This window comes from Equus quagga, chromosome 22 (assembly GCF_021613505.1).
Source record: "Equus quagga isolate Etosha38 chromosome 22, UCLA_HA_Equagga_1.0, whole genome shotgun sequence".
Taxonomy (NCBI): Eukaryota; Metazoa; Chordata; class Mammalia; order Perissodactyla; family Equidae; genus Equus; species Equus quagga.
Window position 1 is genome coordinate 32,429,173 of NC_060288.1, and position 18,218 is coordinate 32,447,390.

Sequence of the window (18,218 nt, forward strand, 5' to 3'; positions counted from 1 at the left end):
ACTAGTGCAAGGGGATGGCTAAAATTAGCTTCCGTTTGTGGCGATTAGTTCATAGTGGGGGGGCTTCCTTCCTGGGGCTTGGATTCCAAAGTCAGTCCCTAAGGTAGAAGTTGTGGATGCTCAAATGACCCTGAAAACACCTTGAGAAGGTGCCACACTCTGCTTCTCAGCAAGATCAATGTCTGTTTTTTCTGCAACTTCAGTAACTTGAGTAACTCAGCGCAGCCAGAAGCTTACACCTCGAGAACCGTGCGGAAACAGCAGCTCAGGGCCCAGCAGATGTGTGTCCCGGGCTCGCACATTCTCCAGGGCGTGGGCGTGCTCATTCTCTCTCGTTTTCTCAGTCGCTTCTTGCTCTCTCCCCTCGTCTCCTTTCTCTTCTCTTCTCTCTTTGCCGAGTGTCCACACTGAGATGTGCATGAGTTAAATGCTTGAGAGTCCTGGCTGTCCGTCCATCCATCCTTTTCAATGGGCCTGGTACAGTTTGATGTTCTGGTTTGAGTTCTTTGATTAAACCTCCTTCCGATGGGTTGAACAGCAAAGTACATTTGGGATGGAATACCACGTTCAGAGCCCTGAGGATCTGCTTCTTCATAACAGAGCTGAGACAGGAGGGCTTAGAGGAGCAGAGACTCAGGCGCTCTGCTTAAAGGGTGACAAGGGAAGAGCCCAGCTCGCTTGCTGCGGAAGAGCCCCCACTGCAGTTTGCAGAGGCAGCCTCTCCTGCTCGTCCTCGGTTCTTCCCGCACATAGTCGTGCGCGTTTGTACACAGAGTTGTGTTACCCGCCCATCAGGGCCTTGGTGAGGAATACCCTTCATAAAGCCAGGTTTTAATAAGAGGTTAGACGTCCCACAAACACTGTTGTCCCTTCCCTTCCAGGGGTGAGCGCCCTGTGCTCCTGGTCCGCGCTGTCCTGGGCCCTGGTGTGCTATGCTCGTTCCATGGACTCCATGAAGCCAGGTCGCCTCTCCATGCCGTGGGCTGCCCTCCTCTGCCAGCAACTCTGGAGGATGGGCATGTTGGCAGCCCGCGTCCTCAGTCTGGTTCTGTTCTTCAAAACTTACCACATCTGGGTTTTAGTTGTTGGAGGTAAGCCGAGCTTGAGCTCCAGGTGTCTATTGCTGTGTAACCAACCACCCCAGAACTTAACGCCTTAAAATAACCACTGATGACCACCAATCCTGGTTCTGATGTCTGAATGGGCTGTAGGGGGTTCTTGTTAGGGGACCTCACATGGGTGTTTGGATTCACAGGGAGGCCCCCTGTGCTGGCCGTATGGACGGCGTCTTTGCTTATACGCCTGGTGCCCCAGAGTCCCTCCTGTGCCCTTTCTCTTCTGCAAAGTTGCCTGGACTTTGGACATGGCTGCTGAGAATTCCAAGAGAAGGGAAGTGGAAGCTGCCAGTCCTCTTGAAGCTCGCCCAGCCCTGGCTCAGAACGGCTTTGCTGTTTTCCGTCCATCAAAGCAGTCACGGCCAGCCCAGATTCAAGGGCCTGGAGGAGTCGACTCCAGCCCCCATGGATGTGCAAGGAGGGGAGGAACCTCTGGTGGCTCTCTTTGGAGAAACATGCCCATAGCTTATAGCCCAACCCTCAAAGTCCCAGCCAGCTCCAGAGCACAGCTTTGGCTGCTGTGAGGGCTCCTCGGAAGACTGCGTTCTGTATCTCAGGCTGAAATCTTTTCTGAAATCAGGCTGTCACTCAAACGGGAGGGAGGCTTAGGGTCCCACCTACCCTGACTCAATACGAAAGTATTCACTATATATGTGATATTGCTCACAGCCTCCCAAAGCCCTCCATTTCATTTGGATGCTGAATTTTGGCCTATTTCAAATAGGACGTCTCCACTGAACCCAAACCCTCCCTCAGTCCTCAGTCCAGCCACTTGCTGATGTGAACGGTGAGGACAAGGAGTCTGCCTGACTGTGCAGAGCCCTGGAGGGGCCTGTGGTCCCTGCCAAGGAGAGTAATCTCTGGCCATCAGTGAATACGCTCTGCAAGAAGGAACAGTGTGCCCTTGTTTAAGGAGAACTGGAGGCATTAGAAATCTTTAGACCTGGAGCCTAAAGCAAACATTAATACATTTATTGATAGAAAGGAGAAATTTTTGAAAGAAATAGTGCTCCTAAAGAGAGATTACTTTTATATTCATTTTTTTAATTCAGATCAAACTCCAGTATGATATTATTCATCTTAAAATAAAGGGATAAAAATTACAGCTGGGCCACATCCAGATCTTTCCTTTGGACGCAGAGGGTTTTAGCTCTTGCAGCAGCAATTTAAAAAGATGGGGCAATCAGTTTAGAACTGCCTCATCAGACAGTTTCCAGATCTCAAAGGGCACAAGTCCGTAAGGTTTGGTGAGTGTTATGGAAGCTAGTCTTTGTTTGCTCATCCCCAAATTAGGTCAGCTGCCCTTTATAAGGATCGAATGAGATAATCCGTGCAAAGATCAAATGTGTTGCTCTTCGTGCCCCTTGAATCTCTTTTCGGATGCTGACTCAGGTGCGGTCAGAACAGAGAGGAGGGTCACAAGGCCCTGGTTTCTGGGTCCTTGCCCAACCTCCTCCCATCTCCCCGTGTGGACCCTGACTCTCCTCCTCCCTCCAGGTGCTCACTGGCTGGTGATGACCTTCTGGCTGGTGGCACAACAGAGTGACATCATCGACAGCACCTGCCACTGGAGGCTGTTCAACCTGCTCGTGGGAGCCGTGTACGTCTTCTGCTACCTCAACTTCTGGGACAGCCCTTCCAGAAATAGGATGGCCACGTTCTACACGGCAAGTAGTGATGGTGGCCTTCTTTAATGCCAACCTTCACCGTATATATAGAACACACGCATGTGTGCATATGCATGTGTGCATGTGCATGCACATCTATTAAGAAGGGATAGCTTAGTTTAGGAAAAACCCTAGAGGGAATTATAGTCTGGAACAGAGAGGATGGACTCTGGAAATAGTAACCTGACAAGCAGTTGTTCCACATGGTTACCGCAGCAAAAACTGGCAGATTTGGCGATGTTCTTTAGACACTGTCTGTGTCAGCCCACCTGATAAATATAATCCCGATTCTACTCTGTTGTATCATATACACAGTGTCCTTGTTAATCAACTTGATTGTTATTGAGTTCCAGCCCGGGTCCTAGCAGTGTGAGAACCACAAGGGTGACATAATGTCTGTGTTCGGGTTGCTTCTTGTCCAGTAGAAGAGATAAGCTATGTACGCAAATAACCAACAAACAATGCCAATCATGGGTGAATGCTGGGAGAGGAAAACATGCCTAGAACACAGGGGAATATGGTGAATATCACTTCCCGCTGGGATGACCAGAGACGCTGTTGACCAGAAGGTGGAAGCTAAGCTGCATTGCAAACGGCACAGGAGAGAAGATGCAGCCCAGGGCCTCAGAGCACAGGTTTTGGAATCGAACAAGCTTGCATCGGAACCCTGGCTCTGCCGACCACCAGTACCGACTGATTTGGCCAAGAATATCAACTCTCTGAACCTATTTTTTCATCCATACATCAGGAATGAGGCTGCCCCCTCCTCCGCATTCCTGTGATGATTACATAAGATCCACCTACTTTTGAGGGTCCTTGTGAAGATTAAATAAAATAATAAACAACTTGGCACAAAATACCTGACAAATAGCAGCCATTATTGATCATAAAAGATGCAGAGACTTTCCAGGAAGCAGGCGCTCCAGGACAGAGACATGAACGAACATAAGAGGGACATGCAGCTCCTATTCCGGAGAAGGTGGGTGGCATGGTCACTTCCCAGTTTTAGGAGAGCCCCGTCTAGCTTAGTGACCACACAGGCCATGGGGCCAACAGACCAAAGAGGACTTGTGATGTTGGGTGAGTCACAGGGCCTCACCAAGCCTCAGTTCCACATCTGAAAACCAGAAATAATAACGCCCATCTCATTGTGTGAGGATGAGGACTGAATGTGTTTACGTCGTCAGGGTCCAGCCCCGCTTTTCCAAAGTACAAATTCTCAGGCACCTCATCAGCGATGCTGACCCAGCAGGTCTGAGTGGGCCCTGGACCAGTGTTTTGGAAAGAGCGTTGGGCAGCGCTGATGATCCGCCTAATTGAGAAGCCCTTAGCTATACTCACGTCCTCCTTCACGGAGGTGGAAACCAGCCTCTGGGTAATTCGTGAATGTTCTAGAAAGCTCGGTTAATCTCCTTCGCTCGTCATTGATAATTCACTTAAACATGCATCTCCAGTTTCCTCTGAGTGCTGGAAACAGACTCAGATGCCAGTGTGAGAAGGTCGTGTCTCGGTGGCCACAGAGGCATGAACACATGAATGGATCCACTGTGACCAGAGAAACGATGCTATCAAAACCCTGCAGGAAAATGAGAGGCCGAAAGAGGAAGGTCAGGGAAGGCTTCACAAAAGCTGGGTCTTGGGAGACGAGTATGGTTTGCCCGAAGTTGAGCATGGTGGGGAGCGGCTGAGGCATTTCAGGCAAAGCTACAGAAGGAAAATAAAGACCATGAAGTATCAAGGAGTCCACAAGAAAGTGAGTGTGCACAGGACAAAGACAGACAAAGCCAGACACTCGTTAAAGGCGAAGAAAACAGAGTTCATTAAGCCAATTGCAGCAGGGAAGAGAGTCCAGCGTGAACTGACCCCAACCTCAATTTGTGCAGAGGAGATGGTGCTTTAGAGGGAGAATGAATGAGGCAGACGGGGGATGTCGGGCGCTGGAGCAGACTCAGGGAAGTGGAAGTTTGCCAAAAGTGGGAAAGGAGGTGGTTAGTGTGACTGTACCATCTGGGTTGTTAACTGGCGCTTGTTGGGAGAGGAAACACTCTTCTCCTGTCTTCCTATAGAGCAGGGTGCCCACCGAGCTGGGAGAGTCGTCTCCGTGGTTCTCAGGTCCTTGAGAAGACAGTTCTGGATGGGAGAGAGTTTACATCTCAAAGGGGCAGAGAAAGGAGTTATAACTGCAAATGTTCTAAAGTAACTGCCCTGAGAGAGGGTTCCAGGCTTATCTGCCTTTTACCAGGTTTTGGATGGAACAAATAAACTTTCCTGTCAGCGTCGAGCTTTCTTAGACAGGAACTTAACTGGGGCTACGGTCATCATCCTAGGGATGCGACCTTGAGCTGTTAGAAACTATGTTAGTGTTTGTTCAAGTCTGTTAATGTGCATGGGGAGGGGGTATGAAATCATTTGGGCTAAGAGTCTGCAGGTTGAGGCCTCACAAGAAGAGGGCTTGGGGGAGCCTGTCTGAGTCAAGTTTGGTCCAGGAGAGTCTTTGTCAGTGGAATGTCATTGTATTAGTCAGGGTTCTCTGGAGAAACAGAAGCAATAGGATATATAGAAATATGTAAGAGGAGATTTATTATGAGAATTGGCTCACCTGTTTATGGAAGCTGAGATCAGCCTTCCGAAGCTGGAGAACCAGGAAAGCTGGTGGTATGATTAGCCCCAGTCTGAAGGACGGAGAACCAGGAGCTCTGATGTCTGAGGACAGAAGAAAATGGATGTCTCAACTCAAGAAGAGAGGGAGAAAATTCATCCTTCCTATGCCTTTTTGTTCTATTCAGGCCTTCAAAGGATTGGAGGATGCCCACATGTACTGGGCAGGGTGATCTTTACTCAGACTACTAATTCAAATGCTCATCTCTTCCAGAAACACCCTCACAGATACACCCAGGGATGTTTTACCAGCTCTCTGGTCATCCCGTAGCCCAGTCAAGTTGCTACACAACGTATCACAGTCATTGTGGGGGCGGCATGTTGGAAAATGACCCTGGAAAGGAAAATTGCGATACATGGTAAATAGGATTGCCTGTGTTGTCGAGGAGTGCAGACTTGATCCTGAGTCGAGATGGGGCTATTTTGTGGCATGTTAAGGAGTGATGACAAGGTGTGATCTGCAGGTGAAACAGATCACCCAGCAATGGTGTGGAGGTGAGATTGCAGAGAGAGAATGAAGACAGAGAACATGGTAGGACTCAGACAGGAAGTCATAGGATCAGAACTATGAAAATGGCAGTAAGGACAGGAAAAAGGCAATGGATTTAAGACAAACCTAAGAACTGGAATCAGCAGGACCAGACAGCTGATAAAATGTAGTTGACTTAAGGAGTAGGATGAGAACAACTCCAAGTTTTATGGACTGGGCTGCTGGGCTATGCCTTTTAGTCCGGAAATAAAGCCTGCTGAACCTTTGAAACACTGCCACCTGGAGCCCAAAGGCATTCTCAGGATTGTTAAGCAGCTGCCAGTAACGTTTTTAATTCTCTCCTTATTCGGCTGTTCTAGAGTTAAAATGAAGCCAATGAATAACCATGGCAAAGCTTTCAAAGACTTAGCATAACAGTGTTACAACTTAGTATTTCTAATGTCTCATACACAGTATTTAAATATATCATATTTGAATTATGTCCAGCTTGTTTACTTATTTTAAGAAATATAGTTTTATATTTAAAAATTGGAAACCAAGGTGAATAAGCCAGCCTAGATGGGAGGTACAAAGAGCCTTCTAGAAGAGCTGTCGCCATTTTGGATGCAGAGGGAGGATCCATGTTCACCCAGCAGCCGCTCTCTCCCTGGTGCCACCTGGTGGCCACAGGCCAAATCTACCCTTAAAGAGGCAAATATTTGGAAAAAAAGATTCTAAAGTTATGAAAGTTTGTGACTCTAACTTATAGGAATTCAGTGGGACTGTGAGCTCTGCAGATAATTTTACTTATTGTATTACAAAGCTGGTATATGGGTCCAGTTAACATGAGAATTTGAATATATAAAGTTGGAAATAAAAGTCTCCTCTCTCAGCCCCATCTGACTCACCAAGGGGAGCCACCGTACCATGTGGGCTCTGTGCTTACATTTCCTGTGATTTTATATTCTGCAGACATTTTAATGAGCTGCACTGAGCACAAGGAGAATCCCCCTGTGCCAGAGAAACTCTCTTGGACCCTGACTCTGCTTCTAGGAGGGCCCGGTCAGCCATGGGAGCCCCAGTGGGCACTGAGGACAGAGCCCACAACACTGCAGGACAGGGAGCATCCCTGAGGCCAGGTGCACCTGACTAGGTATGGTGACTCTCCTTTTGGTCCCACAGATAATGCTGCTGGAGACCGTCATCCTTTTGCTATTGGCCACTGACTTTCTCCAGGGGGCCTCGTGGACCAGCCTGTGGACCACAGCAGGAGTCTTGTCTGGATTTCTGATTGGTAAGACCCAGTGTTGCTTTCTCATTCCCTCCCTCCCTGCCCCCAACTTGTTTCTTCACATTGAACTAGCTCCAAGGGTAGGAAACTGCTCAGAAGTGGTTACATGGAGACCAAGGAATGGGGCTCGCTGCACCGTGGGCGGCAAGGCCATCCCCACTGGAGCGTGAGAAGCTGAACTCAGCCTCTGTCTGTCTTGTTAGCTGTGCTCAGAACTGCAAGCAGGGGCTGTCCACTTCTCTCCAAAATGCCTCATGGGCGAGGCTCGTCCCTGGAGCGATGGCGGGAGTCAAAGACGTGACTGCTCTCTCCTTTCCCACCTCAGCATCCTGGCATCGGGGTGCAGAACAGGGATGTTCTTGACACTGCACCACGTGCTGTGTGTCATCAAGAAACCTGGGAGATGGTGCTGAATTGCCCCCAACTTAGAGTTGAGGAAGGTGAGGCACAGAGGAAGTCAAGTAACGTCCCACAGGATCAGACGGTTTCTAAGTGGCAAAGCTGGGATTTGCACCCAGCTCCAATTCTGGCATCTAGCACGCTGTCTGGCAGTGTTAGATAATCAGTTACGTTTCATGGATGAATAAATGAGTGAAGGACTCCAGGGTCGATGCTGTCCCCACTGTGTTAACCTGGCTTAAGATCGATGTGAGCTCCAAAGGGAATTCCTCTCCTACACTTGGAAAATAAAAATAAAAAAACACCCCTGCTGTCAGCCTGCACTGCCCCAAGCCAGCACGTGCTGGCTCAGCGACCACAGCCTCTCGTTCTGCGGGTTTGTGCTTAGACTGTCCAGGACAGCCACCCAAATGCCTCATGAGGGTCCTCGTCCTTCTGAAACACCATCCAGTGCAGAGACTCCACAGTCATCTGCAATGACTCATGGGCCTGAGCGCCCACCCTCACCCCAAAGCCCTCTGGTCACTTGCATCCCGAATTAGGCGTGTGGATGTAGTGGGCACCACCTGAACAGGCCTGGGGCCTGACTCAGAGAAATGGGTGTCAGGGGACTCGAGTCCTTTTATTGCTCATGGCAGCTGGGGGTCAGAGTACCCTTGCAAGTAGCTGACCAGGGAAAGGAAATGACCTTGAGAATCCCAGGGTTTAGAGAGATGACGAGACTATTCAGGGGACAGAGCAGATTCATATGTTGTGGCCTTAAGACAAGTATTCGAGAGCCACAAACCACCTGGGCTTTAAGCTCCGACCTTCTTCAGTAGATGGCACGAGACATAGCTAGTTAGAGATTAGGGTTGAATCAGTCCCTTCTTTTTTCAAATTAAGTTCTTTTTTTTTTTTAGATAATTGTGGTTTTAATAAATAATACAGAGATATCCACATCAATAAATGTTTTTGAAAAAATTTTTAAAAAGTATAAAGTGAGAAATGACACAAGGACAACTGATATACCTGGAAGTGCATGAAAAGAATTCACCAATGAGATAACTAGAGCCAGATTTAGGAGGATCCGTGGGAGGTGCTGAGATAAAGAACAGGAAAATGTTTCAAAATTGTGCATGAAAGAAAGAGAAAGAGAGAGATTGAGGGGGGAGGGAAAGAGGAGAGAGGGAGAGGAGAAGAAGAAAGAGGAGGAGGAGAAGAAGGAGGGAGGGAAAGGATGAGAGGTGAAATAGAAAGAAAGAAAGAAGAGAGAGAGAGGGAGGAAGAAAAGAGAGAGAAAGGAGAGAAAGAATACAGAGGCCTCCCTGTATCCATTACCCAGTTCCCCACAATGGTAGCATCTTTCAAAACTATAACACAGTATTACAACCGGGATATTGCCTGACACATTCAAGATGCAGAGAGAACATTTCTGTCACCAGAGGACCCTTCCTGTTACTCTCTCTTAAATACACCTGCTTCCTCACAACCCCTCCTTAACACCTGGCAACCACCAATCTGTTCCCCATTTCTATAACTTTGTCACTGCAACAGTGTCACACAAATGAAATCGTATACTATGTAAACTCTGCACACTGGCTCGTCACTCAGCGTAATTCTCTGGTTCACTCGGGCTGTCCTGGGCATCACCAGTCCCTTCCTTTATTGCTGAGTGCTGTTCCATGGTGCCGAGGCACAGTTCACTGGCCATTTGCCCGTTTGTTGAAGGACATCTGGTAGTCCTTTTTAAAATATTAGTTTGCATAGCAGGGCGCTGATTTCTAAGCTGCTTGTGTGTGTGTAAATGACAGAGAAAGTTGAGGCCACTGGTTGCCCAGGTGTGACCCAGCTGTGCTCACTCACCTGGCACATCAGTCTGAGTGTTCCTGGCACCTCTCAAGCAGTCCTTCCTGGGGACCTGGGGCACATGACTCTTGGGATGAAGGGTGTTGCTGGCTGGGAAGACTAACCGCTCATTGGATGTTCCAGTTCTCGGGAGGCATAACTGAGTCCTGCGGGCACTGCAGCGTAGGGAGTAAAAACGTCCTCCCCCAGCTGCTTTACACATTTTAACACTGCAATCCAGATGTCCAACACCATTCCCAAAGTGTGTCGCACTCCTGGGAGCCACTGCGCTGGTTCCCCACCTAGTTTAGTTCCAACGAGAAGGTGATTTCATTCTCAGCCTGTTGACCCAGGGTGCGGGGAGTGGAAGCTGGGGGCCAAGGCTCAGCACCCGGGGATCAGACGGCCAGAGGGGCTCGGATGGAGCCAGGCCTGCTGGTCCTGCCGCTCTGCTTCCTGGAGCTGCCTGAACCCCTGACTCCCAAGGGGCCCTGGAGGGAGTCCTCAGCGGGAAGATCTTGTGTGAATCATAGTCAAAGGAGCACAAGCATTAAAGCAGGCAGCTCTGGCTCACATCTTGGGTTTCCTTGACCAACATCTATTGAGTACCTACTGCATGCCAGCCTCAGGCTGCAACCAAGAGCCCTGCGAATGATGTAGCCCTGCAGAAAGTCTCTCTTCACTTAATACATGTATTTAGGACTTGTTCAGTTCCCCTTTCTTGGCCTTGGGTGGCTCTAACGTCTCTCTCACCAGCAACTGTGAGCCCTCAGAACAACATCTAGAAGTGGTCTGAGCAACAAAGGCTGCAGAGCCAACACGCATCATGCAGGAATTCCGTCTCGTTTCCCAGTTCGAGGCCCACTTTGTTATCCCCCTCTCCTCATCCCCCAAAGATACTAGAAGAGGACGTGAGGGGATCGGTCAGGTTCCTTCCAGCCCCGTGGCGCTGGGACTTCCCGGCCCCCTCCCAGGCTTTTCCCCCAGCCTATTTCAGGTTTCATGCTGTTTATAACAAGCGCCCTGCACTAGGCACTTGCTCCAGTACAACAGGAAACTGGAAATAACGTGGGAGGATTACTGGAATGCTCTGTTAAAGAAATTATTGCCGTAGTCAACACTTCTGATCAAAATAAATTAAACTGACAACAATGTGATTAAGATGTTTATGCACAGAGGAAGTGTTGTTGCTGCTCATGGAAATTCCTTGATAGGAGATTTTTGATGGAAATGTTTAACCTCTGCTTGGGTCTTGTTTTTGAGATTATTCCTTACCTCCCCCTCCTTAAACCAATGTGTGGATTGTTGAATGCTGAATATTTGTGTCCAGTTGTTTGACAGTACAATTAGAATTTCTATCAAACATCTCACACATATATACACACACTTGTACACACATGCACACACGGACCCACATACACATCCAGAGTGCTCAGTTGGAGCCACCCTAAAAGAAGAAGTGACACAGAATCAATAGGATTAAACTTTATTATTACATTTTTAAGTACGAAACATTGTCAGTTTCTGGAAGCTGGAGGCTTCTTAAATTATCCCCAAAATATCCAGTTCCAATGTTCCAACAAGAGCCCTGTTTGGGATCCCAAACTGTATTACTCTACTCACAATTCCAGAACCTAGAATTCTGCCAACAACAGGGAAGATACAGGACTTCGAAGAACATAACTTGTGCTCTCTTTTCTTTGCTGCTTCTTTTTCAGGCAGTGTCTCGCTGGTAATTTACTACAGCCTGCTACATCCTAAATCCACAGACATCTGTCAGGGCTTTGTAAGGGAGTCCTGTGACACCTCAGGGGGTGATAAAGCAGAGAGAGCATCTTCTCCATGGGCCACGGCTCCAGCTGGGGAGAGGCCAGGGAGCCCAGCAGAGAGCCACAAGGAAGGCTATGAGCTGACAAGTCTGGGGAAGCCCCCCAGTCCACAGTGGGGCCCCCCAGAGGCTGGGCTGGAAAGCCAGATTGCTGGGGAAGACTCTTTCCTAGGTCACCACCACTGGCTATTGATGAAACTTGCCCTAAAAACAGGAAATGTGTCTAAGATCAACGCAGCCTTTGGAGACAACTATCCTGGATGTTTTTGTCCCCCTGCATGGCAGTTGAGCCAACACTACCAGCAGCAGAAGCCCCCGTTTTCCCAGCAAGAGCTCCCATCATTGCCCCATGACCTCCTGACCTCAGAGAAAGGCTCTGAGTTTCAAGGCATCCCAAAAGCAGCCTCTGACCTGTTGGAAACCTCAACCTATGTCTCTTTTGCCAGTGATAACCATGATGATGCTCCCGCCCAGAAGCTGTCAGCTACACCACAGGAGGGCAGCCCCAAGGAAGGAGCCGGGGCTGGTTCTGGGACATGGGGCAGGGGTGCGAGTGGGCAGCCGAGAGGAGGGGAAGGACAGGAGAGCTCCACGCTGTACTTCAGTGCCACCACTGAAGGGGTCACGTGCTCAAACCCAGAAGGTGGGCAGGCAACTCCAAAGACACTCCATTCTGGGAGGAGGTTGGGAAAGGGCAGCCCTGCCCAGCTTGCCTCCCCTCGGCCGGCCACTCAGCCCTTTCCCATCACCATGGCCAACATCAGCCCAATCCTTGGCATGGGCCCAGGTAGAAGCTTCCGCCCCAGTGCAGGCTTCCCTGGCAGAGCCCCAGGTGGCTCAGAGCGTGAAGAGCAGCAGGAGCCCACGAGGAACCTGAACCCTTCTTGTACCACCGGCACACAGATGTCACTGCCAAAGGTGAGCCTGAGGCCCGCAGACGAGCCCTGCCTCACGTCCACCCCCAAGTCTGAGTCCACCCAGAGGGACTGCAGCGGCAGGGGGAGGCTGAAGACCGAGACAAGTTTCTTCATCTGACCTCAGGTATGGTGGGATAACACAGCAGGCTGGCAAGCCAAGCTGGCCATCGGGTGTCGAGATCGGAGGAACCCCACTGCTGACACCTACACCCTCGCGTCCATCACGTGCCCCTCTCGACCTCTGCACAGCTGAAAACTGAGAGAACCAGATTAGGTTATTTCTAAGATCCCCTGTGAACACCACATACCACATGTATGCACGGAAGACGTTCTTTGACGCAGTGTGGGAGGAGGAAAGGCTTCCAGTCAAAATTGCCTGCTTCCTTTCTCAAACTATATCATCCCTATTTTTCTTTTCTTTTCTTTTTTTTTTTTTCTTTTGCTCTGGCTTCTAGGAAACTCAAAGGTAAAACCCACTGTCCCATTTTATTCTGGGTTCTTATTGCAACTAGCTTCTCCAGACACTAGGTGGTTATTAATCTCTCTTTTTGTTTTTTAATGTATTCTAGCTACATTATTTTATGAAATCTTGTGCTAAGATAACACAAGCCCTTTCTAGAAGTTGATGTGAAATGTATGTTTACAATCACCAACCTAAGTTGGAATCTAAGCAGATTCCATTCTGAGATTCCTCTATCTCTTTGGCAGAGCCTAAATGACATTTTTCTGTTAAACACACCGTTCTCCTCCTCACCAGGCAGCCAGAAGTTCTGTGTCAGTTCTCTCTTCTCTGCTACTGACTTTACACTCCATTTCCTTTATCTCCAAACTCTGCTCCCTCCTCCATTCAGAGTGAGATACTCTCTGTGATTTAAGTTCATCCAATGAGAGGGGAATTAATGTCTCATTCCCCTCGTGCTCTCTCTTTCTAACTTTTCCCCTTAAATGCATTCTTTGTGGATCAATATTTGCATCATTTCTGTAAACTTTCCTTCATAGCTCGTTAAGGAAGTCCAATCATAAACCATTGAAGTGGAAGGCAGTCCACATTTGGAGGGCTGGGTGCTATGTGGTTGTGGCCTATTTTACCTTTTCTACACACTTGATCTTAGCCAAAAGGCCGAGAAGTGATTTTTTTTTTTACCTTTTCCAAACACCTCTTGGTTCAGGGACAATATTCGAGCCCTAAAGAGGCTCTACTCCCTGTAGAGTAAGCTAGCTCAACTCGCACATGCCAAGAGCATGTGCCAACATTTTCTGCAGGAAGCTCTCGGGCCATCAGCATCTCCATTGCCAGCCACATAAGCCACTATGAGACAGCAGACAGTGACTGAGCACTTTTGGAGCAACAGGTAAATACAGAGTAAGGCGAGTTTATTAACAGAACAGAAAACCATCCGCGGTTACTCTCCGATACTGTTGTAGCATCTTGGTTCCTCCTCCACCCAGTCTCTCACCCAACCAGGAACCTGGGCCTCTTCCTTGACTCCTAGCAGACCCCCACCCCCTGTTCCTCCTCCCAGACAACTCAAGCATTGCCCTTGGTGATGACCTTGCCTTCTGCCCCAGGTCCTCAGGGGTTTGCCCTCCGGTGATCCCTTGCTAAACTTGAATGAGGTGCTCCTGTGAAGGCTGACGAAGGGTTGCAAATCCTAGCTTTGAGTTCTGTGGGGCCCAGCACAGGGCCTGGCACGGAGCAGGCACTGGGACACTATAGGGTGAATTAATTTGCGGCTGCTTTAGCCATGAATTGTGGCTTTGTGTGTGTCTCAGTGCTCTCAAGCAGCTATAACAAAATGCCATAAGCCAGGGGCTTAAACAACAGCCATTGATTTCTCACAGCTCTGGAGGCTGGAAACCCAAGATCAAGTTGCCAGCAATCCAGTTCCTGGGGGGACCCCTTTGCAGGTGGGCTCACAAACGCCCACCTTCTCCTGTGTCCTCACACGGTAGAGACAGGAAGCAAGCTCTGGGGTGTCTCTTCTTACTCGGGCACTGATCCCATCATGAGGGCCCCACCCTCATGACCCAAGCTAAACCTATCGCCTCCCAAAGGCCCCCCCTCCAAACACCATGACATCAGGGGTTAGGGCCTCAAGGGGACACAGTTCAGTCCACAACAGTGCATATCCTGTTCGAAGGGCCTTTGTGTCATGGGGGAAGGTAGAGGTGGCATGCAGGGAATTTGCTTATTCTCTTCAAACTTTCCAGCCCTTGAACAGGTTAGAAATCCTCTTCACTCATTTAAGAGATTGGTATTGAGTATACAGCAGGCACTAAGTAGACAGAAACCAAGGTGTTTATTTGCTGTTAAGGGGCCCGTGGACCAGTGTGGGCCTCTCCAATGGCCTATTCATTTCACACCTCCAGAAAGTGTATCCCCAGGTGGTGAAAACAATCAGAAAATATACATATATTTGTTAGCGAAGATTAATAAATGGACACTTAATTCTAAAAAGTGCTTATTGAGCGTCTACTGAATGCTAGTCACCAGGAGCACAGCTGCACACGAGGAGCTTCAGCAAACACTCAGCAGGGAAGCGAGTTGGTGAGCTTATTGTGTCCACTCCGAGACGAGGCTGCGGGAACTGGCAGCAGGCTCACTCGGCAGGAATGACGCGGTTGCCGTCTTCAGGGACGGGGCATCCTGTGAAGAGGACTTGGGGTTTTTCCTGCAGGGTGACGCGCACCCTGAGAAGCACATCAGGGCTCACCATGGGGTCTTCAAGGCAGAGTTCTCCAGAGGCGGAAAGGCCCTGTCAGTTGTCAAGGGGGTTATACTTCACGGGAGGTGCTCCAAGAAAGCCTGGACAGTCCCTTCGCCCAGAGGCCATGGAGGGAATTCAAGGACTAGAAAATTCAGCTCAAAATGATCTTTTAGATCCTGACCCCATGACTCTGTGCAAGAGCAAGTGGGGGCCACAGACACTTCAGTGTCTGTTCTGGGGAGTTTTCCTCCCTCAGGGAGAAGAAAAGAACTAGAGGATCAAAACCAGCGCCTTGAGGGGGATCTGAAGACGGCACGTCAGCCTCCCCGCCCTTCCAGACGCCCGCCAGCCAGGTTTCTGAGTCATCTAGAATATCCAGCCCACGGAGATCCATGACGTTCCACCCCAGGAGACCTCAGGTCTCAGCCTGATGGAAGGAGAATCAGGAAAACCAGAGCTGGAAAGAAGTTAAAACAGTAAAAAAAATTATTTTTTTGAGGACTATTGCAATAGGGGAAAAGAGACCTTGCTTTGAACTGGGCTCAATTCCAGATACCACATGGACAAGTGGGGTTTATAGCCAAGGAGCAGGGTGGGCTCAGTGGGTGGAAAATTACTAAGAGGAAACCTTGGCAGCTTCAGGCTAAATCAACTTAATGGGAATCTTGCTGAAGGCAGGGCCAGGTGGTCAGACATCAGCTGGGTGTCATGGGGGATGAGGAATTTGACTAGATAGAGAAGGTGATCAAATATTGGGGGCAGGGGATTCTGGTTAAATTCACTTAGCAGGATTCCTGCTAAAATGGGACAATGCAGAGAGGAATAAGGACGAAGACCTAGTGACAAGTCCAGAGGACCCTGAATAGTGTTGGGTCAAGGACAGAGTCTTTCTCAGGGGGATGTGGAGAGCAGCATTGGTGACCCTGCCCAGGACAGAAGGGCCTTCTCTGAGCCAGGATGTCTGGCCTTTCCCCTCTACCCCGAAGGCTTGCCACGGACTGAATGCTCACCGCTACCTGGAGAAAGATAGTTATTGGACAGAGCGTTCTGCATTACTATATTGCTTGTCTTAATCTCTGTGGCCAGAATTCATGGAGCACAATTACGACATTTGGAGCATCAGCAGACTTTGGCGGTGCCAATGCTCTCAAGGCAGGGACCACCAGGAACCATCTAGCGTTGAGCCAGCTGAGTTTATGACTCATGGCAGTGAGGGAGAATGCACCCAGGGGGTCATCTCAGGAAGAGGGTGTTAGAAGGACTTAGAGGATTTGGGCTTTGGTTGGGTGGATTTGGAGAGGGCCCGAGGAAGTGGGGGATCCCTCTGGACTGGGTGCAATTCTACGATCGTGTATCACAATAAACCTCATCTACAGAGAGGGCAGACTAGAGCAAGAAGGAACCTGTGATTGGGGAAGAAGCAGCATCACCCTCTGGACTCAAAGGGTGTGGTGTCTTGCAGGCTGCATGGTGACCCTACTTTTGTCTCATCTATCAGGTCTCCGTGTGGCCTTGTCTGAAGCTGATATTCTGTGAGATCTTTTGTGGCCAACAGAACATGTGGCCTGATTGCGGGCATCAGACGAGCTCCCAGATGTCAGGGCTGCTCTTTCCTCCCTCAGAATGTCAGTAGTGGCTTGACCGCTGTTTGTTAGGTCAAGTGGGGTATGTTTGTTCTAGTGTATTGACGCTACTGCTTCAGGGAGTGGCTGTCACTCAGAACTCGGAAACGTGCATTGCTCCCATGGTAATGGCTCTAAGAGCATTTGTCCTATATCTGCTGTGGCACCTACTTGTCACATTTGTTTAAGCCTCTCTCACTTCCCTCTTCTCCCATGAAGCTACACAGGAAGCAGCAACAGGACTCTGGTCTCCGTAAACACTACAGACTATACAGATATTCCCTTCCTTGTCGTTTCCACCAAAAGCAGGCAACCCTGGCTCTCCAGGACCTGCTGGGAATCAGGGCTGATTTATTTCCCTAAATCTTTCCGTAACCTTGTACCCTCCTTGCGGCAGGCTCCTTTCTCCAGCCCTTCGCCCTGGGGAGGCCTGGCCTGACGGATGGCCGTAGCAGGCACTCAGTAAACACCCCATAAGTAGAGCTGAATGTCTGGGTTCTTCTGATTTCTGACTAAGGATTTTACCTCTCATAAGCAAAGCTTCTTGACAACCATTTTGGAAGCGGGTCTTTGCAAACCGACTACCACCCCCTGCCTTTTCAGCGGAGGACGCCGGCATCTCAGAACGGGACTGCGTCTCTCACGCTCACATAGGGTAATTGAAAGTCTAATAAAGGGACTGTTTGCAACGTCGTGGGGTGGAGTTGCAGAAACCAAGGAGGGGTGGCTGGGCAGCACCCCAGCTTGCTGTCACGCCCTTGGGGGCAGGAGAGGGGGCCACCATCAGACCCGGGAGGGCACTAGCTGCTGCCCGGTCGCCAAGGGATCTGCGCTGTGGTCTTGGCAGGGACTGAGGCCAACCCACAGTGACCTGGCAAGAGGAAGTCAAGGAAATGAATGCCCTGTCCCCACTCCCTGGCTGGTACTGCCAGGCCAGACATACCGGGAGCCAAGGACATGGAGCTCACAGTGCTGTCTCCAAAATCAGCTCCCCGAGCCAGCGCATCGTGGAGAGACCAGTCTGGGGGAGCTGGGAACAACCACAGTCACCACACGACGTCCTCAGGACATCCTTCACCAGCTGTGGGGCACTTGGCCTCTATACCAAACACCCAAGCTGTGGTCCTTTTAAATGTGTGCCTGCTTTTTGTCATTGTCCTCACCCCTCAAACAAGAGGAAAATAAAATTTATTTTTATGTATCTAGTTACTTAAGATCTGAACTGCTGGTTAACATCTTTCCTTGGCTTTTGCAGGCACAGCGACATAGTTCATTGCAGGTACTTCTGATAAGAAGCAGGAAAATACAAATGGAAGTTTTACATCTTCTGTCTGCTTATGACATCAAAAGGGAGCCTGGAAAGAGGGCAACTTTTGAAGACCTTGTTATAGCCGTTTTGTAACATACTGGAGTGGTACAGCTGGAAAAGAATCAGATATGATGTACCTGGCTTAAGTTCCTTCCTTAAAAGCAGGTGTATTTGTCAGCTTTGGGCACATAACAAAGAGCACAACACTTCAGTGGCATAAAACAACAAGTGATTATTTATCACTTGGGTTGCATGTCATCTAAGGGGGCTCCTCTTCAGGCTGCAGGTCAAAGTCACATGTGCTCCCCATTCTGGGGTAGATGGCAGTGGACATGCTGGTCAGAAGTTCCCAGAGAGGCAGGTGGAAATGTGATGCACTGCCACTCCTGCCCATGTTGTGTGGCCTCC

The 18,218-nt window shown here is 49.4% G+C and overlaps 1 protein-coding gene across 1 annotated transcript in view; it reads left to right on the top strand.

Annotated features, from left to right (window-relative positions):
* XKR5 (XK related 5) overlaps positions 1-17,677 on the top strand; it is a 28,804-nt gene extending 11,127 nt beyond the window's left edge. The window contains exons 3-6 of the mRNA XM_046648388.1: positions 882-1,091; positions 2,613-2,782; positions 7,092-7,203; positions 11,145-17,677. Of these exons, the coding sequence (XP_046504344.1) occupies positions 944-1,091; positions 2,613-2,782; positions 7,092-7,203; positions 11,145-12,289 (1,575 nt within the window). The 5' untranslated portion in view covers positions 882-943 and the 3' untranslated portion in view covers positions 12,290-17,677. The remainder of the gene's footprint in view (positions 1-881; positions 1,092-2,612; positions 2,783-7,091; positions 7,204-11,144) is intronic.
* Positions 17,678-18,218: the final 541 nt, after the last annotated feature.